The sequence below is a fragment of the Crocodylus siamensis genome, chromosome 8, assembly GCF_052110815.1.
Source record: "Crocodylus siamensis isolate JL-2025a chromosome 8, ASM5211081v1, whole genome shotgun sequence".
Classification (NCBI taxonomy): Eukaryota; Metazoa; Chordata; order Crocodylia; family Crocodylidae; genus Crocodylus; species Crocodylus siamensis.
In genome coordinates, this window is record NC_143402.1 from 43882481 (window position 1) to 43909096 (window position 26616).

At 54.0% G+C, this 26616-nt stretch overlaps 1 protein-coding gene across 7 annotated transcripts in view; it reads left to right on the plus strand.

Annotated features, from left to right (window-relative positions):
• Positions 1-23906, plus strand: part of SHROOM4 (shroom family member 4) — a 62441-nt gene extending 38535 nt beyond the window's left edge. For all 7 annotated transcript variants that reach the window (XM_090059713.1, XM_090059716.1, XM_090059718.1 and 4 more), the window contains 9 exons: positions 846-977; positions 3319-5701; positions 8570-8631; positions 13373-14098; positions 15001-15131; positions 15214-15499; positions 16022-16202; positions 16712-16984; positions 17706-23906. In XM_090059713.1, coding sequence (XP_089915839.1) covers positions 846-977; positions 3319-5701; positions 8570-8631; positions 13373-14098; positions 15001-15131; positions 15214-15499; positions 16022-16202; positions 16712-16984; positions 17706-17975 — 4444 coding nt within the window. In that variant the 3' untranslated portion in view covers positions 17976-23906. The remainder of the gene's footprint in view (positions 1-845; positions 978-3318; positions 5702-8569; positions 8632-13372; positions 14099-15000; positions 15132-15213; positions 15500-16021; positions 16203-16711; positions 16985-17705) is intronic.
• Positions 23907-26616: the final 2710 nt, after the last annotated feature.

Consider the following 26616-nt stretch of genomic DNA (forward strand, 5'->3'; position numbering starts at 1 on the left):
CTGAGCATTTTGTGCTCGTGTTTTCCAAAATATCAGTGAGAAAGTTAACTGTTTTCCAAGTAAAAGCTGAAGTTTGTACAGAATTCTGTGTGTCTGAGAGTTGATGCTATAAGGATATGCTGAATATCACAAATCTCACCTTGGTACTGGGATAAAGAGAACTGGCCTGCGCATATGTATGTGTGTGTAGGGGTTAGTAGCACGCCCTTGGCAACAAACTAATTAATGCCCATGGGGCGTGTAGGGAGGATAAACCATATGGTGATGGCCCCTTCTCTAATTGCTGGGGGTGGGAGAAAGTTTCCTCCCATTGTACCCCACAGTGGGAAGCTTTGCTCATCGCTGCCCCCCACCCCCTGCAGTGGTAGGCGTGGAGAGGCAGCAGCAGGGATGGTTCCAAGCTGTGAAGGGGGAGGGGGTTCATTGTAGGTCCTGAACCCTTGTGGTGTCCAAGAGCATGCTGTAAGATGAGCAGCAACTCCCTCATGCTGACTACATCCTTTCTGCTGGGCTGGGTTAGTGTCACGCTGTATGTAAGGGTCACCAGTCAGGGGACATCTGGGGCCTGGGGAGCCCCCTCAGTGGCAGGGATGGGGAATGTCTCAGAGAAGCCAGTGACATAACAGGGAATTTCCTGCCCTCAGCACCCCAGTCTGTTTGGGGAGGGGATGTCCTGAAGAAGCCAGTGACATAATAGGGAACTCCTGGTGCCTCCTAATATGGAGCCCTCCTCCTCCTCCTCCTCTCTTGGCGTAGACGGGAAGCTCTCCAGGAAGTGACTTCAGCCTTGGTTCCTCAGGCCAGCTTCCTCTCCATTCTTGTCATTCTGTTTTTGCTTTTGGCAGGAGGAACGTGCCCGTCATCAGGCCCCATTCATGGCACCTGGCTAAGTTTTCAGAGGTCCGGAATGAGTCTGCCACCATGCACTGTCCCTCAGATGCCTTCAGTCTGTCTTGGCACTCAGGATGTGATACCAGGTGAGTCCCTGGGCACCTGCATGGTGGGGTCTTATATTGGCATGGTGCTCCTGAACCTCCATCTGCAACCTATTCTAGATAGACTAGGCTTATTGGAGCTGCTCACATAGCCCTCACAATTTGGGGCATGCAGACTCTGTGGGTACTGGGGGTGGGGATCTCATTAACTGTTCACTCTAAGTCCTGGGGTGCAATGCTGGAGGGCACTTGCCTATAAAACTCACCTTCCCAATGCAACCATCACCTTCTGCCCTTAGCCTCTCTGAGTCTTCAGCATCACTCAGGGCCCCATCTTGAAGCACTAGTTATCATTACATGGTTACCACCAATGGATGTGTAGCCCCAGATCCAATGAAGATGCCTGACACTGTTTCTGTTTCTGCTCTGGTGGGGCTGACTGGCTGCCCTAAGCAGACCTGAGCCTGCCTAGATTTCAGTTGGATGTGACCTTCACCTCTGAATTCTCTGGGCTTGGGAGCACTAATTGCAACTTCCCCTGAAGCGTTTATTTGCCTTTAAAAGTATCTGTCTGCACTCTCTACCTTCCTCTCTCTCTGGCTGGGTATGTAAGGAGTTCTGTCCAAGGGAAAGCCAAGTCACTGCTGTCCTGTAGAGGACTTTAGGCTGTTTCATTGTCCATCTCTCTAGAGTAGTATTTATAGTCTGTGTTCATCTTGCCCTGGAATTTTCTGCCTGGTACCGCATTGTTTCCAGTTCCCTATGTTCTTTCTCTTGTTGGATCCAATTCTTGCCAAACTTATGCCTCCCACCTGGGGTGTTTTGGGGCATTGCTGAAGGATTGCAGAGGTCTCTGAGCTGGGCTGAGCACCCAAGATCTGTCTAAGCAGAATGACCTGACTCTGGATTTTTGTTGGCTGATTCTTTTTCTCCCCAGTGGAAGATTTCCCTGTTTTTAGCTCTGGTTTTGTTTTGTCAGAGCTCCGATCCTGCTCTCAGCAGGAAGGGTGGTGACAATGGAGGAACGGGATTCCTTGCCAGCAAAGGAGCTAATGAATTCCAGCTCTGTTGGCCAAGTGGGAAGGCTGAGAATGCCAGATCACCCCAGAGTCCTGGGGTGGAGCGGGAGAGAGCACACTGCATGCCTTTCTGCTGGGGTCCTGCTCACCTCCAGCCAGCTATTGCTTTCACACCAGCATCGGTGAAAAGGCCCACAGGCTCCCTTCAGCTACAAATTCTTCTGTTCCCACTAAGCAGAAGGGTCAGGCACCAGGGCTGAATTCAGAGCTGGGATAAAAGTGGGGCACCAAGGTGGTTGGAGCTGCACCAGCTCACCTAGGAAGTAGTTTTCTCACTTTACTTCGCCCTGGTGGGACCGCAGCTGGAATATTGCATCCAGTTCTGGGCTTCGCACTTTAGAAAGGGTGTGGAGAAGCTTGAGAGAGTCCAGATGAGAGCCACATGCACGATCAGAGGTCAGGAAAGCAGGCCTTAGGAAGAGAAGCTGGGAGGCATGGAACTCTTCAGCCTGGAGAAGCAAAGGCTCAGGAGGGATTTAGTTGCTGCCTATAGGTATGTAAGGGGTGTGCATCAGGAGCTGAGAGAGCGCTGGTTCACAAGGGCATCCCAAGGAAAGAAAAGTTTAATGGTCACAAACTCTGGGAAGGCTCTTTTAGGCTGGACATGAGAAAAAACTTTATTGTCTGTGTCCCCAGAGCTGGAATAGAGTCCCCCAGAAGTGGTACATACACCTACTCTGGACACTTTCAAGAAACACTTAGATGCCTATCTTGCTGGGATCACTTGACCTAGTGTACATGAAATCCTAGAACTGGGTTTGACACCAGATTACATCTCCAGGGAGCCAGTTCCTGGGCTCTTCATGCCAGCCTAGACCCATGTGGCATCCTGGGGGGATGTTATGGCAAGAGGGTGACAGTGGTGCTGTGGCAGGGGAGGAAGGGACACTTCTGTCTCAGTGCTGGTCCTGGTTGAGGGCATGAGATGTTTGTGATTTAAAGTGCGTTGTGTGGTGCTGTACCTGCAGTGGAGCAGCTGACACAGGAGTCCTTGTCTTGGCCAGGGAGTGGCAGAAGATCTGGAGCTCACAATACATTCACCTCAGCTTGCACAATGGCAAGCATCACTGGCTGGTTCCAGTGTTCACCAGCAATGCCTCTCACCCTTGCGTCTGGCAGCAGGGCCCTATGCTCTGGGCTGAGCAGAGGGGTGTAACTTTGGTCCTTGTGGGGGGGAGACGGGGTGTGTTCCAGTTAGTGGGCCAAGGACCTTGGGTTCTGCTCTTGACATGGGTTGGCTGAGGAGAAGTTGTTTGCCAGACAGCCCCTAATGGTTGTCCCCTCTCTTCTCCCTTCCCCCACAGTGATCTGTCTCTGCAGTGGAACCAGATCTCTCGCCATTGCAGCACTGACAAAAGCAGCTCCATTGGGAGCATGGAGAGCCTGGACCAGCCCAGCCAGGCCTACTACGAAGGCCATCTCTCCCCTGTTGACCAGAGCTTGTACCAGAACAAGAGGGACTCAGCCTACAGCTCCTTCTCAGCCAGCTCCAACGCCTCAGACTATGCCCTGTCATTGCGGCCTGAGGAGACCTCCTCCACCGACTCCATCCTCCAGGGCTTAGGCCCCTGCAAGCATCACGACGGGCGCTACTTGCAGACAGGCACAGATGGGGCCGAATCCCCAGGCAGAGCTGGCTTGCATCAGCTAGGTGGCCACCCAGCACCCAACTCCAGACCATCTTCTTGCCCTCACGAGAGCAACTTCTCAAGCTCTTCTAAAGCACCCATCCCTCCCCAGCCCCCCATGAGGAGAGACAGCCTTCGGGTTTCCAACCCGCAGCCACCTGGCATAGACAAACGTCGTGCGTCTGCCCCACCTGACTCCATGCAGCTCAAAGGCAGGTGGACCTCAGACACCTTCCTGTCGCTGCATGACAAAGAGCACGAGGGGCCCTGTGGTCAGGCTCTGGGGATGTGCCCAGGCTACCCAAAGGAGCGTCTTTCGGCTGACCAGTACTACATGCTGAGCTCCCACCCAGACAGGCAGCAGCGCACCACCGAGCAGCTTATGAGAGAGAGCTTGGAGCATCCTCAAGGGGTGCATGGGCTGTATCGGGACAGAAGTGCCCCTGGCAGGGACACAAGTGCCATGGTAGAGGTAACAGCCAATGGTGATCTGCCCCCTTCTCCTTGGAAAGGGCATATGGCTCACCGGCACAGTGCCCCTGAGCAACTTCTGGCATCTCAACTGCACTCTCTGGAAGTAGCCAGTGACAGCCAGGACTCCCAGGTGCTGCCTGTTCAGGATGGGCACCAGTGGACTGTGTCCCCTTTGCACTCAGAGCAGCAGAGCCCAATGTGGTACCCCCTGGCTGCCAAAGACCCGCCCTGTGGTGACCCAGCTGTGGCCAAGGAGTGGGCTAATGACCATGCTGCAGAATCCCAGTGCTCTGCAGGCTCAGCCCAGGATGTGGGGCATTGCCAGTCACCCTACAGGTGTTCCCCAGAGCCAGAGAGGCCAAGTGATGAGCCAGGGGAGCCAGCTGCTCTGCAGTGGTCTGCCAGCCTGATGCCTGGCTGCAGTATTGAGATGCTGGCAAGAGAGGGGAAAGAGCATGAGAAAAGCAGGCCAGCCAATAGAAAGATGGGCCCCTCGCATCACCGCTCAGCTCATATGCGGCGAAGGAATGAGCGCTTTGCCACTAATCTGCGCAATGAGATCCAGAAGACAAAAGCCCAGCTCCAGAAAAGCAAGGGCTCCTCAACCTTGCTGCGCGGGGAGGAACTGGTGGAAGAGACTGAGCCCTCCAAGAGCACCCCCTCCAGGCCGGCGTCCCCTGTTGCCCCTGCACCCTCTTCCGCTGTGGAAAGCCAAGTGCCAAGCCCAGGAGACAGGAGCTCAACCAGCATGGCTCGAGCCAGACCAGAGCCCCTCAATCCCAAGCCAGATGTGGCTTCTACTGAGGAGGCCAACAGGAGCCCCAGGCACCTGACTGACAGGAAAGGCCCAGTGCCAGAGCCTGTGAGGAAGGGCCCCTGCCCACCTCCTCCTGACAAGAAGCCAATGGCCCTGGCAGGCCAGCGCCAGTGGAAGTGGTCTCCGGAGCACAAGCTGCAGCCTCGCCTGCCTCAGGACTCCCCAAGCCCTCATGAGGCTGAGGTGTATACCAAGGGCCCAGATGCCCCAGTGTCCCCACCACGGCTGCCCGAGGATGCTGTCCTCCTGCCCTTTGCTGACAGGAGAAAGTTTTTTGAAGAGAGCAGCCGGTCTATCCCTGGAGCCCACCACCCTGGCTGGCACAGGAAGCTAGCCAGCTTCCGGCCCAAAGCAGCAGAGTCCAACACCTTCCAGCCTGTGGATGTGGAGCGCTGGGACCTGCGGCGCCACTCCATGGACCAGTCCTACACACCACTCTCACCCGGGAAGCAGAATGCTGCTGCCTGCCCTGAGTGCTGCCTGGACCCTGCTGTGTGCTACAAGCCCGTCACACGGCACAGAGACTTTGAATACCTCCGGGCCTTTCCTTACACCTGCACTGTGCCAGGGCCAGTGCTTCACGAGCCCTGTCATTACTGCTCTAGGGACATGTGCTCTGGCCTGGTCCCCAGGAACATGCAGACCACCCACCATGGTTACCACTGCCACCCCCATGCATGGGCACGTTGCTCTGATTGCTGCTGCCCATCCTCACACAAGGTCACAGAGGAGAGTGAGCCCTGGCCTCTGCAAAAGAGCTTCATTCCGGTAAGACATACAAAAAACTAGAACTCTTGGTTCCAAAATGATACCATTTATTAGACCAACTGGAAAATGGCAAGAAAATTTTCATTTTCTGCAAGTTCCTGCAGCTGCAGGAACAGAGCAGACTGTTCCAGGGCCTGGGCCTTGCAACAGCAGCATGAGTTGCCCCTTTGGGGAGGTGCATGTGTGTGTGTGTCAGGAGGCCTAGGGCTTGGCAGTTGATGTGATTTGCCTATCTCAAGGGTTGGCATTGCTGGGAATCGCGTCTTTTTCCCACCTTCTCCTTACCTTTGCCTCCACTTCTGCTGCTGTGGCATTCACAGGACAGCGGAGGCATTCTCTCCCATGGCTGTTATAGCTCAGAAGCGGCTGATCTGTGGGCAGAGTGCAGGTGAGCGGGGTGAGGGGTTAGGACAGATTCTGTAGTGCAGGACAGTGCCTTTGGGCTCTTGATGGCCAGAGGATCACTTGGAGGCAGCCGTTGGCTACATCTGTCTGTTGCACACAGTGCAGATGTAGGTAGAGGCCTGGATGGTGTAGTTTATTGCATGCTATTGACCAGGGGTGGGCAAAATGCGGCCCAGGGGCCGGATTCAGTCCACCAGGCCATTCTATCTAGCCTGTGGGTCCCCTAAAAAATTTAGAAAATTAATAGTTATCTGCCCTGGGCTGCCTGTCATATGGCCCTCAGTTGCTTGCAGAACTCAGTAAGCAGCCCTCTACCCAAAATAATTGCCTGCCCCTGCTATTGACCATGATACCTGCTGTACTCATCTGCCTTTTCTGGGGACAGCCCCTGAGCCTCCAAACAGTCCCCATTTGTGCTGAGCTCCCAAGACGCATCCCTTCCCACCCCTTGCTTCGGAGATCCCCTGCACCCAGTTATACTTGCCCACCTGTGAGAGATCTTTACTAGCCAGGGGGCATTTCCTCTGGAGCCCATCTGTGCTGATCCCATGCTGGCCAGCAGGGGACAGTGGGGCATTGCAGTTTGTGCACCTGCAGTGGGGCTGAGACAGCAGAGAACAGGGACAGCCAGAGACAGGTGTGAAGCAGGGAATGCAGTACTTGAATCCCAGCTATGCCTCTGCTTCCAAGTCTGCCTTGTGCTGGCCCTGTAGGGCAGGAGACAGCAGCTTCCACCCTCAGGGGAGGTTGCTGAGCTTGTAGCTGTCATTGCAGAAAACTGAATCTTGACTTGGAAATCAGGATGTTTTTATATCTAGAAGGACTACTGTGGGGTCACTGGACAGGTTCTGCTGTGCTTGGAGCTCAATTTTATTCTCTTCGCACAATATGGGAGAAGCAATAGCCCTGGCAAACAAATGCCTCCTTTATCAGAAGTGGCCTGTGGAGTATAGTGGATGCCTGTTGGGGTGCTCAGACCCAGGGTCTTCTCTACTGTGGCCAGCACCAGGTGGCCTGGGGCAGGTGCATGTACCCAGCTGTAGGCACATGACTGGAACAAATACACTATTCACACATAATGAAACCATGTGTTGAACCAATAAATGTGTCCTCCCTGGGTGTATTTACATATGCCTATTAATATATAGCAATAAACTCCAGAGCTTATTACTCCAGAGTTTGTTGTTCCTGGGCATGCATCTGCATGTGGGCCTGGGATCGCAGCATGTTGAGCCAGGTTGGAACAGCCCCAGCTGGCAGGAAGCCCAGGGGGTCAGCCTGCCAGCCCGGAGCTGCTCCCCTGGCTCCACATGCTGTGGAGGGGCTAGCTGTGGCATGAGGGCTTCAGTGTGGGGCTAGCCTGCAGGCAGCCTCTGCGCTGAAGCATACTTAAGCCTCAGCCAGCTGGGGCAGTGTCTACACATGTGCTGTTGTGGAGTAAATTAATTTACTCCAGCCAAATAGAGGTGCACCAAGACATTTACTGCACAGTTAATTAATCTACTGTGTAGTAAATATCTCATGTAGACACAGCTCCTGTGTAGTGAAAGGGGTCTGGGAGTGTGGCAGTTCTTCAAGCTGCTGCAGCTCCTTAACACTAATGGCTGGAGGTGGCTATACAGTTTGCAGAACTCCCTGTGCCATGGGGTAGCATTGCTTTCTGAGCTGCTTTATAGCTTTTGCACTAGCTTTGGCATGTGATGTTAGATTTGGCAGTGTGTTGCTGTCGTTCAGTCAGTTTGTCTGGTTGGTGGCCTGGCCCCAGGGCAAGGCGGGGCAGAGCCTCTCTTGGGGCTTTCAGCTCAGGTTCTGGAGGTGCAATTCCCTGCCAGGTTCAACTCAGAGCCTAAATGCTTAGGTGCTCTGAGGTGCATGTTTGCTTTGTGAAGCAGAAAGAGAGCTTTTGGCTCCCAGCAGCACCCTGCGTGCTGCTTTCCTGCTCGTGCCCCGCCTGGCTCCATACCTGTTGGGCTGTGATGGGACCTGCCCGGGCTGCTGTGCTGTAGGGAACACACCCGCCTGCCTCGGCTGCAGCAAACCCTGACATCGTGGTGCAGACCCAGCTGAGCTGGACAAGGTCTTTGTTGCAGTGCCACCCATGGCCCTGTGGGAGTCAAATCGGGACAAGGAGCAGCAAATAGGCTGAATGCGTTTATGACTAGCAAGGGGGGCATTAGCAGCAAGAGGGATGCATCTCCCTGCTGAGACCTGCTCCCATCTGAAAGCTGTTTTTGGCAGAGTGTGACTATGAGGGCTGAAAGATATAAATGTCCCCCCACCTCTGCCTCCCATCCGTTCTGCTCCCCAAGGTGGGAGCAGTTATAGGGGAAGGCAGTGTGTGGAGTAAGGTCGAGGTTTGAGCTAGACAGCAGTGTCTGGGGCAGGGGGAGTGGGAAAGCAGCCATGTGGGGGAGGGGCACAGACTTATCCTGGCATTCTTGCTCATCTGATTTTTCTTTGCAGGAATTTCCTCTGGACGAATGGGAGCCCACAGCGATAAACAGGAAGGCCAGCCAGTCAGTGAGGTAAGAGGCGCTGGTTGGGGGATGGGGGACTGACTCCCCACTTGGCAGGAAGCCTTTGATGTGGTACCTTGGGTGAGGGGCAGATGTTTTGCTTTGATTTAAAAGCTGAAGGCAGAAGCCAAGGCTGGGATGGCCCAGCAGGGTCACCAATGCCCTATCATCCCAGTGTGCTGCTCAGCTCCCGCTTCCAGCTGGGTTGCTTGGGCCCCAAGGAGCAGTGGTGCTTCCTTATCCTGGGTGCTCTTCCGAGCAGCTTGGAAGAAGCGGCCTCCATCTGGCCTGCTTGCCCTTCCCATAGGATGCTGCTGCCCAGCCCTACAGCACCTGTGCATGGTACTATCCAGGGAATAACCTGTCCTGAGGAAAGCAACTCCTTATTGCCCCCATGGTCAACGTGGGACCATCACTCATGGGTTTGGAAGAGATGCCATAGGATGGTTGAGAGTAACGGTGCAGCTCTGCACATGTGGAAGAGATCAGCACCTGAGCAAATCCAGTGGATTTTTTTAACTCATCTACAAACCCTCCAACTCATAGCACAGTGGGCAGGCTAAAAAAAACCTCACTTTTAATCCAGCTCTGGCACAGTCAGGAACACCAGTGGCTTGGAGTTTGTGTCCAAGAGTTCAAAGCCCCCTGCCCTCTGACCCTTTCTCAGACAATCTGGATTGCAGAAGCCAAAATAAGTGGCCTCCATAATGACTCCTGGGATTTCATGTGTCTGGATGCTGATGGGACAGGCAGGCTGCTGGCCCTGCTAAGAGATTCCATTTATGCTTCTTCTGGAGGCGGGGGATTTCCTCTGGGGTGTTACTGAAAAGTTACAGAACAGCACCTCAGCAGAGACCCTGTCCCTTGCTCCAGTGAACTGAGGCTAGCATCCAGCCTGCTGAGCACAGTGCCTTTTAGCTTATTTTGAAGGCAGAAGAGCTTGAATTAGTTCCCAAACCAAACCCTTTAAGGTTGTGAGCACAGAGTAGCGATGTAGGGCAGGAAAGGCCTTGAAGGTTGTTAAGGGCAAGGTTTCCAGATGTAGATGCCTCAATTTAGGTCCTTTAAATCCATAATTTGGCACCTAATAGGGCTGTTTTTTCAAGTGTGTGTGATGCCAAACAGCTGCTGTCACCACAAGCTTCCCAGTTTGCACATGTTCTTCCAGACAACTGCCACTGAAACAACAATCCTCTGGTGCTTTTGGAAACGGTCCTGGCATTGAGTGAATAGATTTCCCAAGCGATTTAAGAGCATTAATCTTTGGAAAATCCCAACCTCAGTGCCTAAAGATAGATTCAGGAGCCTTGAATTAGGCACCTGCTTGCTCAAACCTTTTCAGATTCAATTTCAAATTTGTTTAAGCCCAAATACTTGACATGGTAAAAGCAGCATTAGGGGAATGCCAGGAACTTTAACTCTGCCTTTTGCCTCGTTGCACTGCAACCCATCCTGGTGACGGAGATGTAGGACTAAGCATTTTAAGTGATATTCAACACTTTGAAAACATGAGCAGGAAAATGTGGCTCATTAGCTGGACATGCAATGTCCCTGTCCATGCTAGCATGCTTAGGAGCATTTGTCTGGATTGCAGTAGCGCTTGAAGGCCCCAAAAGATGTATATTAATTGGATAAATTACTGGGCTTGGTACAGCGGTAACTGGGTTATGATCACTGAGATGCGAGGTTGGACGAGGTGATGTCCACGCTGTCCTTAAATCGTGTGAATCTACAGCTAGGCTAGGGGGTTTCTGTGGTGGCCCTTGCTTCTCAGTGCCTTGGCATCTATGACAAGGATGTGTGGCGTGCAGTGGACATGGTGTGGTAGCTTTGTGGGCTCTGATCTCTCCCCAGTGTCAGGAGAGTGACTGATAAAGTATAGGGCTGTCTGGCTTTTCTACTGTAGGTAGCTGAGGCTTTGTTGTGTGCAGTGGTGGTGAGGGTGGAACTGATAGATTGAGCAGAGGGGAAGTGGTGGTGCTCCAGTCTCTACATCAAGATGAGATGCAGAGGGACACACTTTTGGCCTGCAAGTGGAGGCAAAGAGGAATTTGAGGTGGCAGGGTCAGTGGAGGAGGTTCAGACAACTCAGCCAGTAATAAGCACATTGGCATGGCTTTATCTGTTCCATGGGGGTTGCATGGCTTTAGGAGGCTTAGTGAAGCTGGGTGACTGTTTGTGGTATGTGTTTTAGTGATTGCTTCCTCTTCAAGGTTTTTTCCTTTTAAATGAGATTTCCCCAGTGTAAGATTTTTTGTCTTGGATCTTCCTTTTTTACAGGTATTCATTTGCCCAACAAAGGCAGATTCCCCTCTGTTTGTGGCCTTTCAGTGAGCGGAAAGGCCCCTTGCTGGAGGCTATGTGCAGCAAATGGTTCTTTAACAGGAACTGGTGTCTGGTGAATGGCCAGTAGGTCAGGCCTCGTGTCTGAAGGCTGTGCCTCTTGTTGGGGACCTTCCCAGTGAGGAGATTCCTGGATGAGGCTTAACAGTGAGGGTGTTCTTCCCAGGTGGGGAAATGTAAGGTGGAGCATCTCGGAGGGGAAATCAGACTTACGTTGTTGTTTCTAAAGACGCCAGCACACTCTGTTGACACTGAAGCCTAGTACATGAAAGCCATGGCCTCCCCGCAGCAATCTAGCATCATCTCCTAAAGCAGGGGTCGGCAACCCCAGCACACATGCCAGAGCATGACACACGAGGACATTTTGCTCTGTACACCACAGCTGGCCGTGGCTATGGGCAGCTGCTGCCAACCGCACAGGTGACAGGGTGACTGCAGGCCACACTGTGAGGAGTCTAGGCTCTGTGGCACGTAGCTGGGATGGATATGGCAGGCAGCTGGGAGGCTGCAACCAGTGTACTGGGGTCCAGAGCTCCAGCCCAGCCCCATGGCTGGTAGCAGCTGCACACTCAGATCCGGGCACATGGCAGTGAAGGGCCCTGGGGCAGCGCAACCCCAGCCCCTTCTCTGCTGTGCGCCATGAGGTGCGTGTGCAGCTGCTGTCACCAGAGAGACAGACAGGGCTCTGGACCCTGGTGCAGCTGTTCACAGCCTGCCAGCCACCTGCTGTGAGCCATGGTGGCAGTGGCTACATGTGCGCCTTGGGGCACACTGTGGGGTCCTGGGGCAGTGCAACTCCAGCTCCTCCTCTGCTGTGCGCCCTGAGGTCTGTGTGCCCTGAGGGCCAGAGCAGTGCAGAAGCCAGGCTAGGGCCAGAGGAAAGGGAGCCAGTTCTTTTTTAGACACTCCCACACTAGCACTGCAGGGAGAACTGCAGTGTTTGGGATTGCAAACAGAAGTGAGGGTAGGGAGGGGGGCAGCTGGGATGTGAACACGGGTCTCTAGGATAAATGCTGTTCCTTCTCTGCCTGTGGGCTCTAGTGGCACGCGTGTGTATGAGACAATTACAGGACCCTGGTGGAAAGGGGAATGCCTGTGGCGAAGATTTGTGTGCCTAGTCTTGAGCATCACAGCAAGCAGAGAGGTTTTCCAAGGGGTATGGGTTGGAAGATTGCAGGCAGTACAGTCCCTGTCTGTCTAAAATCCCCAGCTCTCATGTAGTGCCTTTCATCAGTAGATTGTAAAGTGCTTTGCAAAGTAAGTTGGTATATCAGCAGTACAGGTGGGGAAACTGAAGCACAGAGCAGGGAAATGAGTTGCTCAAGGTCACCCGGGAGGGTAGTGGCAGCTCCTGACTGCCAGCCCACAGCACCATCCACTAGGCAATACTGTCTTCTCAATGCAGCTAGTTTTGCCTCTGGCTTGTGGGGGCAGGAGGGGAGAATAGACTGTTTGGAGTTAGTTCACCCCTGCAGCCATTTTGTCCAGTATAAGCGGTAGGTAGTTCAGGGGTGGGCAGCAGCTCCAGTTCCCAGGGCTGCTGTTCAGCACCAAGGTCATCCATGGCCTAGATAGGTTGTGGAGAGGAGAAAAGCACAGTTCCATTCAAGGCATGGGGGCCTAGTAGTGCTGTACATGGGGGCCTAGTTGAGCTTGGCTCCTCTGGTCACTCTGAGGGCTCTACAAAGCTGGGTTGTTGTCAGCCTAGAATGGGAGCACACAGCAAGTCAGTGGGATTGCTGGAGCCCTGGTCCCAGGTGCTCTGACCAGCCACCTCCTTTCCTTTAACCTCCGCTTCTGGCCCAGGTTACTGGAACGCCAAGCTAAACCTTGAATGGGGGGAGCACCTGGAGAAGGGTTGGAAATGGGATCAGCTATGGTTCTGGTGTCAGGCAGTATCACAGACACATCCCCCTGAAGTGACTGCGCACCATCTCTGGCTTCATGGTGGGGCGTTTCAAATGCAGAAGTCCTAGGGGAAATATCCTGAGAACTCTTTAGACTACCCGTGCCAGGGTTCCCAGGGCACAACTTAGGCACTGAAGCCCTTGAGGTGGGGGTCAGGGAAGAAGAGTTGGAGGGGGATGGTACTGTGATTTGGGGACATAGAAATCCTACAATAGATAGGTAGAGGCCCAGAGCACTAAGTGAATGGAATAGGCTGGGCCCTGCAGCACAGAGTGGTGAGGATTTGTGGTCTTGTTGGAGGCTATTGCTATCTAGAGTTACTCCCAGGGACCAGGGTTGCCCTAACAGTAGGGAATTGGGCCTTAGAGTCCCTGGGTATGACAGTAACCCTGTCCGTAGACAAGCACCTGGCAGCACTGAGCAGGCTGAGGCCAGGCACGAAACGTGACCATGTGATTTAATTGTTTTTGGGTTGTCTGCCCCCTCCTGTCTCTTGCAGTGAACTGTCGCACTACAAGATCAGCTTCCAGAAGAGGGGGCCGTTCCAGCCCCACTTTGAGAGCTCTGAGCAAGAGTGGCCCAAGTGCTGCCGGGCCACGTCCTCCCTAGACCTCTCTTGGGACGGTGATCAAGCTGCACAAGGGCTGGAGAGCCCAGCTTATGAGGAGAGCCTGCCAGAGCTGCTGCATCGCCCACTCCGTGGACGGGCATTCTCCGAAAGCCACCTCAACATAGAGCCTCCGAGTCCCAGGCGCATGGAGAGAAGAGACATCCCCTCAGCTAAGCTAGACGCGACTAGGCCAGAGCCCCCATGTCCAACCAGAAAGAAAGGGCCACCCCCTCCACGACCCCCACCCCCCAACTGGGAGAAGTACAGGACTCGCCGGACATCCCATTACCACGTCTACCCTCCTGAATCTTCAGGGTCCATCTCAGCCTTCACAGCAGTGCCCTTGGAGCAGTCCCACCAGCAAAATCGAAGCTCTGTAGAGGCAGCAAGGCAGCGTTCCCAGAGCCTGCCCCTAGACAAGCACCATGGGGACTCAGCCAAGCCTCCAGCCCCCTCACGGTGTCGAGTGCAGTTCACCCCACCTCAGGAATCTGCCATCCCCACAGGCACTGGGCAGCCCCCAGAGCAGGGGAGCCACCACTATTACTGCCCCAGCTCGCTATGGAGGACACCAGAGCTCCCAGGGCTAGATGTGGGCACCAGAGACTCTCCTAGGCAAGTATCCCTGCTGTCTCTTCCCTCCCACCACAGTATGCACCCCTGCCACCTCTCTTGGCACAGGAAGGATAACAGGGGTGTCTTTACTGCAGTGGCAGGACTTGTTACCTCAAGAGGTAGCTTTTGGATGCTGCCCATTGGCCCTAAGCTGTGCTTGTCTCATGGCAGTGGTCTCCAGGTGCTCGTGTCCTACTTCAGACTGGGGCTGAGCCTGTTTCTCTAGGAGATGGAGAGCAAACATGCACTGGTCTGTCATGAGGAGATGCCCAACCCTGTTGGGAGTCCCCTTCTGTGGCCTGAGCCCAGGAGCTTGGAGCACTTTGTTAGGTGTCTGCCAAACTAAAAGCACCTTGATCCATCAACCACCATTTCAGCCAGAGTGAGGGATGTTTTCCATGTGGAGGGGTGGGGGCTGCGATTCAGCCAGCTTGGCACTGCCACCTCCTCCCCACCCCATCCAGGGCAGGAGCTGGGCTGTCACTACCTATCTGCCACCCCTTGGATACCAACTCTCTAGCAGCTGGGAGGATCAGAAAATGGCAGCAGCAAACTGTGGCCACCCTGGCAGAATGCTGATGCTGACCCCTTGCGTCCTTCTACTTGCCTTATGTAAACCCAGAGCAGGCACTGAGTCCTGAATTTTTTCATGTAAGCCAGGCGAGGCACAAGCCTGCAGGACTTGTTGTCTTTACATGGGACTTGTTGCTTTTACTTGTTGCCTCTCCCGGTTGCCCATTGTCTAACACACTCCTTTGTCAAGCATGTAGTTGTGTTTCTGAGCATTTTCCTGAGTCCAGCCAGTCTAAAGTTGCTTCTTTGAAGTCAGGGCTCTTGTCCGGCATGAGAGGGGCTGGGGGGTTTGAAGGGCTATCAATAACTTTCATCACTTCTGTTTAAAGGCCAGATGGGTTCTCAGAGGAGGGAGTGAAGGCAAAGACCCAGTGGGATAAGGGAAGGCCTATGAAGGATGAGCAGTACCAAGTGATCAGCTGGGGCCACGAGCAGCCACGGCCCAGCCCCCCCAGCCTGGGTGAGTGAGGCTTCCCCATGACTTCCTGTAGAGTGAGCCCACATACCAACTATGGCCATTCACTCCTTGCCTCCTTCTGCAGCCCCCAAGGAGATGGAGTCAGCTGCGGAGAACGTGGAGCTGGAGAGCTGTTGGCTGGGTGTGACAAGCAGGCAGCACCCCGGCCGCATGGACTCAGAGGAGCTGATGCGAGATGTGGCTGGCAGGGACAGCTCCCTGGCCAGTGTGTTGACCCCAGCTGCCAGCATGGTGACGACAGCCAAGGTCATGGGTGAGCTCTTCTCGGCGGGGGATCAACAGGCATGGAAGGACCAACGCCAGCAGGACTGGCTGCTGGAGAAGCAGGGGGAGGCAGTGGCCCATGAAAGGTAGGAGGCATCTCAGCTTCTCTTGCATGCTGGTGGGCATTGGGGGGGCTGGATTTCAGGATGTAAATAGCTGTAGATGCAGATACCACCAGCATGAGGACTTTGAGGCTGGAGCATTGACATCTCTGTGTGTTGTCCATGTTCCTTCAGCCTGACTCCTCTCCAAAGTTATCTCAGCCCTCCACTTTCCTGCAGGTTTTAGCCCTTGTTGCTGCTGTCCCTATACATCGTTGGACAGGCCGCCCCTGTGGCTGGCCATACATTCAAACATTGCCTCTATGCACATAGCAGCAGTGAATCTTCCCCTTGTGACTCTTAGGAATGGGAAACAAGAGGGACTAAGGACACTGGCAGAACAGGACTTCAGAAGTGCACTGAAGGAGCCCTGGAAGGCAGGAGCCATGGGGGTTCATGAGGGTGTGGATGCTGGGGTCTCCTGCCAGTGTGGGTTCCATTGCACTGTGCTGTGACATCCCCCATCAGGTCTCTGTCTAACCCCTGTGGTGCCCTGTGTTGGTGCAGGCAGGAGTTTCAGCCCATCTCGCCTCCCCCAGGTGGGGCCATCAGCCCCACCTCCTACTCGGCATATTATAACACCTCGGCGGGCAAGGCTGAGTTGCTGAACAAAATGAAAGAGCTGCCAGACATGGCAGAGGGGACCTCTGAGGATGAGGAGGTGGATCACGAGCTGGCACATAAGAAGGTGAGAGGGGGCAGTTACAGATACTGCAGGTTCTGCCCTAACCAGGGTTGCAGGCAGGAAACCTTCCACTGGCATTAGGGAATGAATGTGGGTATGGGGTCCAGCCTGGAGCCCTGTGGCTGGGCTCCTGTGAGATCACTGGGGCATCCTTATCCTCCCTGTGGGGTTTGGCCAAGGGCCCATGGAAGGACAGGGAAGAGAACCCAGCAGACCCCCACCTTGCTGTGACCACTGCACTTCCTTCTCCTGAGCTGGGAATAGAAACAAAGTTCTGTACCCCTGCTCCAACCACTAGATATCACTTCCTTCCCCAGCTTGGAGAATAAAGCCCCAGAGAGCCCCTACCTAACTCAAACCCCACCCCTAGCTGGAAAGAACACACAGGCAAGCCCCCTGCTTCAGCTCTAATTGTTAGGCCCCTATTCCTGCCCAGAGCTAGGAAGAGAACCCTGTCACCCTGATTCCTAGCCCCCTCTCCATCTCCTGTGTAACACGCCTCCTCTATGCAGGCACAGCTCATCGAGAGCCTCAGCAGGAAGCTGTCAGTGCTGCAGGAGGCACAGCGGGGCCTGCAGGATGACATCAGTGCCAACACGGCACTGGGTGAAGAAGTGGAGAGCCAGCTCAAGGGTGTCTGCAAGCCCAATGAGCTGGACAAGTTTCGCCTCTTTGTCGGGGACCTGGACAGGGTGGTCAACCTGCTGCTGTCTCTCTCAGGCCGCCTAGCACGTGTGGAGAATGCGCTCAATAGCCTGGGCCCTGAGGCCACTGAGGAGGAGAAGGTATGGGGCAGGAGCTGCAGGCTGAAGGGGGGAGAGGGAGTGAGGTGGGAGGAGCAGACATGGAAGAGAGGTCTTCCTCAGTGTGGGCATGAATATCCCAGCCCCGCATCTCTGCTGGAGCTATATCACCATCCACATGCCATCCACTGGGGAACCAGGGCAGTGGGTCACAGGCAGCAGGGAGGGTCTGACTCTGCAGGATGGAAAATGCTGGAGAAAAGAAGCACTTCTGAGGTTGCTCCCCAAGGACTCTTACATGTACTTCTGAGTCAGGGTGCACAAAGCACTAAGCAGTGCACAACCATGTTCACCAACACTCTAGGCTCAGGAACTGCATTTGTGAAACAAGTAAGGTGAGGTGAATCTAGAGAGGAGATCGTAATGGTTCGCTCAGGAACTAACGTAGGACCACCCTGCCTGCGACAGCAGTTGGTTATTTAGGCAACCACATTCTGCATTAGCAAAGCACAGATATGGGGGGTTGTCTCTGCTCAGGGATGGGATGGTAGAGGGCTGTGGGGCAGGATTGAGGGGTAAAAGCTCATGAACTTTCTTTCCCAAATCCAACATTTCTATGAATTATTTGGGGGTTGTTTATGTGGGACTGGGCCTTATTCTGTCTTGTCTTGGGGACCTCCAATCTTGCTCCTCACATCCTACCTCAAGGCCACAGCAGCTCTGAAGGCCATGCTTACCCTCGCTCCCCCCTTCTGTCCTGCAGGTAGCACTGATTGAAAAGAAGCGGCAGCTCTCAGAGCAACTGGAAGATGCCAAGGAGCTGAAGGAGCACGTGGGCCGCCGGGAGCAGGTTGTGTATGAGATTGTGTCACGCTACCTGCTGGATGAGCAGCTACAGGACTACCAGCACTTTGTCAAGATGAAGTCTGCCCTCCTCATTGAGCAACGGGAGCTAGAGGAGAAAATCAAGCTGGGGGAGGAGCAGCTTAAGTGTCTCAGGGAGAGTCTCCTGCTGGGCCCCAAAGAGTGTTAGTGCCCTGGCCTGCCCAGCAGCTGCAGCTGCCTTCTCATGGATGATGCCAACAGGACCTGGAGCAGAGGTGGGGCATCAATGTGCCCTGCTGCCCACTGCAGTCTCCCAGATTATGGCCTTGGAGAATGGCTTTGAGGCTGGTGTTCCCATCTCAGCACATGCACTAATTCTGCAGGAGACTCAAGTGCCTTCTGGCTCCCAGGACCAGTTGGGCCCTGGTTACCAATCAGTGAGTTCAGCAAAGACCTTGGACAGCCCCAAGAATTCCAAGTCCTGAGGCCCCTGGGGTGCGGCTGTGCCAGCCATCTCCCATCATTGGCCTGCCAGGAACCTGTTGGGTCACAGGTGCCATCTCACCAACACCAGGAACACAGAGGATCTGTACTGCAGGAGTTCTGCCAGGCCTGTGAGTGCCGCCCCCCCCACTGGAGAGCATACAGGGGTTTCTGGAGCTGAACTGGAAGGGAACCTGATGACATGGTCTCTTGAACACCCCAACGGGATGTTGCTTCAGCCTTCCCAGCCTTTGCCAAAGTGTGTGGCAGACGCAGCTGTGAGCCAGGGAACCCAAGGAACTGATGCTTGCTTCCTGTCAACCATCCTGCCACAGGAGCCCTTGTCTGCATGAACATCCCAGCCGCAGGCCTAGATGGCACTGCTAGCCAAGCACCAAGCCTGCAGGCAGCACTACCAAAGTGGATCTTGTCCTAGTGACTGGTGTCTGGTCCTCTCTACACCTGTGCCTTCGCTTGCATGTGGGAGTGTGGCTGGGGGGCAGGGGATCCTTCTGAAATGTTATTTATTTTTATATGTTAAGTTGCTTCTTAGCCAGTGAGGAGGGCAGGGTGCGGGGCATAGCCACAGCTGGAGCATCTGCCCAGAGCCTGCCGTTCTGATCAGCCCTGCCTCTGGGGATGGGATCCAGTCTGGGCTTGCTGGATGGAGGGAGCCCAGATGAGCTCTGAGAAGTCAGCAGCAGAGGCAAGAATTGCTCTTCCTCAGTGCTCCCAGGTAAGGATGGCACAAGGCTTTCAGATCACCTTCCCTTCCAGCTGGGTTCAACACCTCCCTGTCCTCCACAGGGGACTGCTCCCTGTGCCCTCTAGCCCAAGGCCCTGCCCCTTGCAGTAGGCTCCTCTGTGCAGCCTGTTCAGAGTCCATTCTGGCAGGGCACAAGAATCCAGGTCAGATCCATCACTCAGTGACTTGTGTGGACTCCTTTGTAACCATGGCAGCTCCACGCAGGGCAGTAGAAGCAGGTTGGCCTGTGACCTCCTGCATCTATTCCACCAGGACACCTTGACAAGAGGCTGGGAGATGTCTGCAGAGACCCTGTCACCGATTGTCTCTGCTAACCTGTGCTTCAGGCTCCCAGCAGCTGCCTTGGATTCAGCAGTATGTGGGATCCCCATGGAGTCCTTGGTCATGTGCCTGGGGGTGGGCACAGTGCTGCTGCATGCTCTGCTAACACCTGCGTGGTGGTAGCATCCCTCGGCCCCGCCAGCACTACTGTTGGGGTTGCCTGCGCTCCAGCATTCACTGCACATGCTAAGGCACAGGCTATTCTTTGCTGATCTCTGTGCCATGTCCTGACTATGCCAGCCCAGGTTCTGCCTCTTCTGGAAGGGCAGCTTGGTTGTAGTGGAGCACTGGTCTCCCCACAGCCAGCTCTTCTGCTCTCTGCAAAAACTTGGTGCCAAAGGCACATAGGCAGAGCTGGGGCTGGAGTGCTGTGCCCTAGCAGATTGAATTTTGGGCCCCTTCCCTTCCCTTCCCTGCCCATCCCACACCCCCACTGTGGGTGACCGGGCCGCCTGCAGTGACCCCAGTTGGATTCATCCTTGTGTTGCTTGTTACCAATATCAGTCTCCCCGTTAGAGCCATACTGTGTGCCTTATCACTAGACAATATCAAATTGGTGAGCAGCTCTGGGGGGAGGAAGCACTAACCCAGGGGACCCCACTCTCTTGTTGACCTCTTTCTGGAGGGGCATCTGGCCTGACCACTGCCTCCCCCCATCCCTTCTGGCTCCCAACCCAAAGCAATGCTTGGGATTTACTCTCAGCCCCTTGCTGGCCAGCAGAGTCCCTGGTGAGCTGGTTCTGCACTAATTGCAGGCCCTGCATGGTGCCCTCTAGCTCTGGAAACCAGAGTGAGCCCTTCAGCCTGGGGCTTCCTCACAGTAAGTGCTGGCTCTTTGTGCTTGAGGTGTCCTGCTCCCTACTCCTACACTCCAAAGGGGCTGGCAATGTAGGGTTAATGTGTTATTTCCTTCATGCATGTGGCTTCTAAATAACCAAAGGAATTTGCTGGGGATTTGCCACAAATACTCAGCCCCTGACATCCTCTTCCTCTCCATTGTGTTTAGAACAATAGTCTGAATCCACCAAGCACTTAACTCTAGCTGTGCTGGGCACATCCAAGGCCCAGGCAAGTAGCCCTAGACCCTGCTCTCCTTCATCTGATTGAGGCACCATCTTAGTCCCAGGGTGCCACCCACCTGGTTACTCACTTCTGTGGGGAGGAGGAGGGTGGTTTAGTCAGGTGCTGCCCACTCAAGCTCCTGGCAAGACTGCACTGCCTCCTGGGAGCAGTCCTTGTCTAGTCTACTACCCCTGGGAGATTAAAGGGCATCACTGGGATGTGAAGGCTGCTGCCCCAAGCTGGCCTGTCCTCACAGCCTCCTTCGGGATGGCCCCCTGCTGTAGCCTTGCAGCCCACCATGATGTGTAGAGGAGCAGGGCCAGAAGGTGCCAGCACTTGTGCAGAGGTGAGCTTCTCCCTACCGTGGGCTTTCTGGTGACAAAGTCCTGAGTGAAATTCCAGGGCCCAGAGGGCTTTAGTGCTTGCTGAGCAGAGCCTCCAGAGGGGCCCAGCCATCTCACATGTCATAGCAACCAGAATCCCTCCTGGCTGCATTGTAAGGGGGCACTGTGACACCGTGGGCCTCAGCTTTCAGCAGTGCCCCATGGCAGGGAAGCTGCTCTAACTTGGCACGGGTACCATGACATTAGGGAACCCAGTTTCCAAGATCCCAGCTGCCTGCCCTTGAACTGTGTTATGGTCCCAGTGCCACCCATACCATTGTGCCTTATAAAAATGGGATGGGGTTGTCTAGTGGGGCACATGGAAGGGGGCTTGAGAGCCAGTTGTACTGCTAGAGAAGGGTTGCGTTCCCTCTGCATTCACTGCGAGTTGTAGATGCTCAGTACCAGCAGGGATCAGTCCTCATATCAGCACAGGGCTGACCCTCCAGTACTCCACTTCTTAGCCCCTGGGCAGACACTGGGAATTCAACCATAGCTGGATGCCCTGTTACATGTCATTGTGGCCATGGATCCATTCTTACCCCTTGGTCTGGTGACCAGGACAGACAGGTCAGGGAGGGTCCTTGAGACAAGTTTTTTTAAAAAGAATATGCTGAAGCTAACCTAACCCCCCAATGATATAAAAATATCACTTAAAAATTGTCATTGGTCATTTGCTGATGACTCATCTGGGTCACACTCCAGAATGGGACTAGAGATATTTTTTTTGGGTTAGCAACCAGGGGAATATAGCTAGGAACACTAAGCTCTTCTGATACTCCTACAAGCACTAATGGCACCACACTACAGTTCAAATGAGGCTTTCCCCTTATGGGGCAGTGTGAGTTAACCCTTCAGTGCCCCTCGAATCCACTGCAAAGCCCTTTCAAGTAATTGGACATAAGCTTTTTGCTGAATTTGCACATGGATATTTTCCAGTCAAGCCGGGAGCTCTGAAACCAAATGAAACTGGATTTAGCCAAAAAGGAAATAGCTGCTTTAGAAAAATACACAACTGATTAGCTACTAGATGAAAGTTGAGCAATTAAAATGTTATGTGAGAATGAAGTGGACAGGGCTGGACATGTTAGTTAAGGGCATCCTGTTGTTACAGGAGGTGATTAAAGCCATGGGAAAAAAAAAGGCCTCTTGAAACAATACAGGAATTCTGAACTGGAAATCTTCATTGTTTTCCATTCTGGGCTCTGGATTTCTACTATGCCTAAAATTCCTGGAATTCTTGCTTACAATTCGCAGATGTGATGATACAGCCCCCTTCTAACAACTTTCCAGGCACAGTTTGGGAGCTTAGAAGGGACATGATCAGCACTTCTTTCTTATGGCAAAGCCTCCTTAGCAACCAGGGCACTTGTCATCCTCTATGCTGTCTGCTTGACCTGTTGTGTTTCACTCAGCTTTGCCGTGGATGAAAGCTGGTGTGTGTTGCCTTGCTTGTAATCAGCTTCACCCCCATGATGTTCTGTGTGGTGGCACAGGCTCTGGGGAGGTGGGTGTCTGAGGCTGCAGGGAGGTTTAGATGCTACCTCCCTCCAAAACACTTGACTGTATTGTTTTCTTTATTCTCTTTTTTAAATGCTTGCACACACCCGCTCCCCCCCTTCCCCCCCTCCCAAACCTCCAATGGCTGTCCATTATTATTACACTGTTTTAAGTGCCTGAAAATCACTTACACGCATACATGCACACACCCACCAGCCATCACCACACTCACTCCATGACACAAACCTGCTATAACCTTGTGCTCATTGCCAGGGCCTGTTCTTACCTCAGTCCCCTGCCATGCTGCCTTTCCTTCATGGCTCATAAGAGACTGGCTGATGCTCCACAACATCAGTCTCCTAGTGGCCCAATAAAGCCATGTTGGAAGCTGAACACACAGTATGTCCTCCCTGCCCTCATTCCATTGCATTTGCCTCCAAAGGACAGTTAAAGACATGAGCAGCTTGGGCAGAGGATTGAGGCGGAGGAGAGGTGTGGTGTGGTACCAGCTGATCACTGCCCAGTTCCCTGCTGGGAGCTTAGTGTGGTCATGGGCAGTGGGGAACAAGTGGGTTCACAGCCTGGCTGCACTGTTCAGGGTGGCAGCCCAGGCTCCATCCTGTGTAGCCTGAGCTGTCTCCAGGAGTCTCAGAATGGGCTTCCCTTTGGTTATAAGATAACACTTTCCCTCCTTTCTCTCATCATTGAGATCCTCCCCATGTCCTCCTCCCTGCTAGCGCCCCCCAAGTTGTGCCTGTGGAGAAGAGGTTCGTGTATGGGGGAGACTATCAGAAATGCCCCCAGCTTAGGGGAAGGTGCCATCTCTGAATTGTCCTCTAGAAAGGGGTGTGATGGGCTTGTGTGTGCAGCTCCTGCTCTGCCCAAGGGCTAGGCCTTATTTGCCTAGGGTAGCAGGGACCAGAGATGTGTGTGGCCTCTGGTAGGAAGAGAAAATGGATCAACACCATCCCCCTCTGGTAGACATGAGAACAGCACAGGAGGCCTGAGGGAGGTTGCAGGGATGGTAAGGATGGAAACATGCTGATTTGGAATCATGATGCCTCTCTAGGAAAACCCAGTGCCTGGTGGTGTTTGGAGCTGCAAGTAACCAAGCAGGGTTGCACTGCAGCTCCTGCTGCCTCACACCTGCTTGGTTTTGCTGTATATGACCCTCATTGCCAGGAATTAGTGTCCAGTTAGACACCGATACACAAAACTCTGTGGGTGTTTTAATTAAAGCGACTCTCAGAGTCACTCTAATTAAAGCGCCCTACCCCTGAAGCATGTGTAAAATGTACCTTTGGTGCCCATGAGAAACTGCATCAACCACTCACCCCCAACCCAGTCAGGGCCACTCCAACTGTCAGGTCTATGGGTGGGGACTCTTGGGGTCACATTGTCTTATTTGCATCATGTTCTGCTTTCCCCCCAGCAACCAGCAGCGGCTTTGTGCAGTTGCCAGAGCCGTACATTGCACAGTACCTCCATGTGTGCCTTGAAGAAATTTGTTACTGTGCTTGGCAATGCTCAGCCCTCGGGCGCGTATCTCCTGCTCAGGCAGAGTGGGGAGGTGTGCAGGAGGGCCCGGTTCCGCTACATTAAATGGTGCTAATGACCAAGAGCCGCTCGGTGTCTTGTGGTCACTTGTGCTGTGGTTGCCAATGCCAGCCGTGCTGAGAGTGGGCATCAGAAGATGGGGCAGGGCTGTGCTAGGAGTAATTCATGGGGCAACATAAGGGCACTGAGCACCTTGCAAAGCCCCTGCTGGGGCAGGTCAGCCCTCACCCCCCATGTCATGGCTGTTACTAGTGTGGCTGCCTAGTAATGGTAGGGAATCCATGCACAGGGACTCTGAAAAGTAACCCTGTCCCTGTGTGCAGGGATAGCTCCACCAAGGTACTACACAGGCAAAGCCCTCAGCACATAAGTGTCAGCAGAAGCATCAGACCAGTGCAAGTGCAGTTTGGTTGGTAGAACGGGTTCCTGCTGGTACAGCTCTGGACATCCAAGATCTCGCCTCATCCCTTGCTCCCCGCAACTGTCAGCCAATGTGCGTAGCTTGACCTTAAGCTCAGGCTTGACCTTAAGCCAGATTGCAAACATGCTGAGCTCCTCCCTGGCGCTACAGGCCAGAGCGCACTTTGGAGCTCCCTGCTGTAGCCCTGCAGCTGCAGTAGCATGTACCAAACAGTGGCCAGCTTGCTGATGGTCCAGGGAGGTTGGCAGGCTGCAGGGTACTGGTATGTTGCACTCCATCTTGGCTGAGGCTGTGCATCTCCAGGGCCAAATGCCACAGCTGGAGCTAAGGAGCCCGACTGCCAAGATAACAGCTGCAAGACGTCCCTGGTTTTGGCAGATCCAGCTCAGAGAGAGACAATGGCACCTGCATAGGCCACGGAGCCTCCAGTGGGCGGGGAGACATCAACACAACAGCCTGGTAAGATAACTGGGTTTTCATGGCAGTGATGCACCTGGACTGACAGCAGCCATTATAGCAGGCCCTGAAGGTGGAAAAGCTACTCTGAGTTGCATGGCACAGACTGGGGAGCCTTTCCCATGGCTCTCCCAGGGCACAGTCCCTCCTGCTTGAATTACCACACATCTTGTGGAGAGAGCCAATATACAGCCATCAGGCGTTGGCAAGGATGTCCTGGCCCTGGGCAAATTGCACCAGTGGTTCATGCTCCTGCTGCTAGTAGTCCGTGCATTGTTTCTGCTCTGATGTCAGGCCTGTGCTACAAAGCCATGTAGGCACAATTCTGCTGGCAGAAGGCAGCGTTGCTTGGCTTAGGGAGCGCTCAGGGTCTGGGGGTAACTGTCAGTCACAGAACCAGATGCCACATTTCCATTAGGCAGCTCTGCTGCCCCAGTTCAGCCAGAGCAGCTCTGTTCAGGGGTTCCATGGCACGGACAGCCCCATATTTAGCTAGCTTCAGTGCCTCTTGCCTTGCCTTTGGAGGTTAAAAGAGCCCACTTTTGCCTGCTAGAGCTCTTCCTGGAAATAGTGGGGGTAAGCTCTCATGCATACCCCTGCCCCTCTAACACTCACTCAATACGCTCTCGCTGTCCTCTGTCTCTCTCTCACACGCACGCACACATGCAGAGCTCTCACTCCTGTCCTACAGAGCCAGCAGCAATGGGAGCAGCATTCTGCTCTGGTCTTGCATGTCATACACAACCATTCACTCCGTTCCCTCTACAGCATTTTTGCTGTCTGAGATGTGCCCCTGTTACTGGCATGACACCAGCAGCAGCACTGCCATTGCTGTTGGTACACAGGCCAGGGTGAGCCCAGGCTGAGTCTGAGCCCTGTGTTCACAGAGTTGTTTTCCCTTGGGGAGGACATGGCTTCGCTAAGGTGTCAGGGAGACATGATGAACTTGGAGCTCTACAGTCACCTCTGAAAACACTTGCCAGCTGGGGTCAGTAGAGCCAAACAAGAGTGGCTGCTGAGCTGAGTGGGTAGGGAGCCATTGTGGAAATAGCAAACTCCAGCAGCCACCCAAGTGTGATGAATTTGCTGAGATGAATTTGGACATGAATTTGCTGGGGACGGTCATTCCCCCGCTGTACCACTAGGTGGTACTTTTGGTCTTGTCTGGGCTCTGCAGTTGCCTGCATCAATTGCCAGTACAGGGAGGTTGCCTGCTGGGCAGGTTTTGTATCCATGTCCCAATGTCCAGCCTGGCCAGGCTACAAGTGGGCAGGACATAGAGACAGCAATGACAGTGTCTGTCAGGGGAGAACCCCTGGATTTCCAGCCAGTTTGGGATTGCCCTGGTGTTCATTTGCTGGGCTCCACTTCGCCAGGGCACTGCCCAGTGCTGGGCTCTGCCTGTGATTCTAGTGTCACTAAAGCTGGCAGTGCCTGCAGCTTGGAAATGCAGCTAGCCCTGCTCCTCACCCTGCTGTAGGCTAGCTAGCATGCAATGCCCAGCTTGCCCAGTGTCCAGGTAAGCCATGAATGGATCCTACAGTGATGTTACCATATGGCTGTGGTAAAAGACCCTGCCCTGCAGACACCAGGGTGCAGGGGCAGTTCTGGCTGCCAGGTCCCACTGACCTTTGACATATCTCCTGCCCAAGCCTGCCTAGTCTTGCAGGCTTGGGAGAGGCATCAAGGCAGTGATGCTAGACCCCTTGTTCCTAAACCAAACCATGTAAAAACCTGCCATGGAGGAGCCCAGAGGGCTCCTCCCTGTGAGGCCCTCCTCCTGTGGCCCTTCCAGAGACATAACCAGCACCTGTCTGGCTGCACAGTCCAACTTCAGTGCTTCCATGAGCACTGTACATGTCAAAGTCCACTGTGCCCTGGCTGGTGGGGGCAGTGTGGC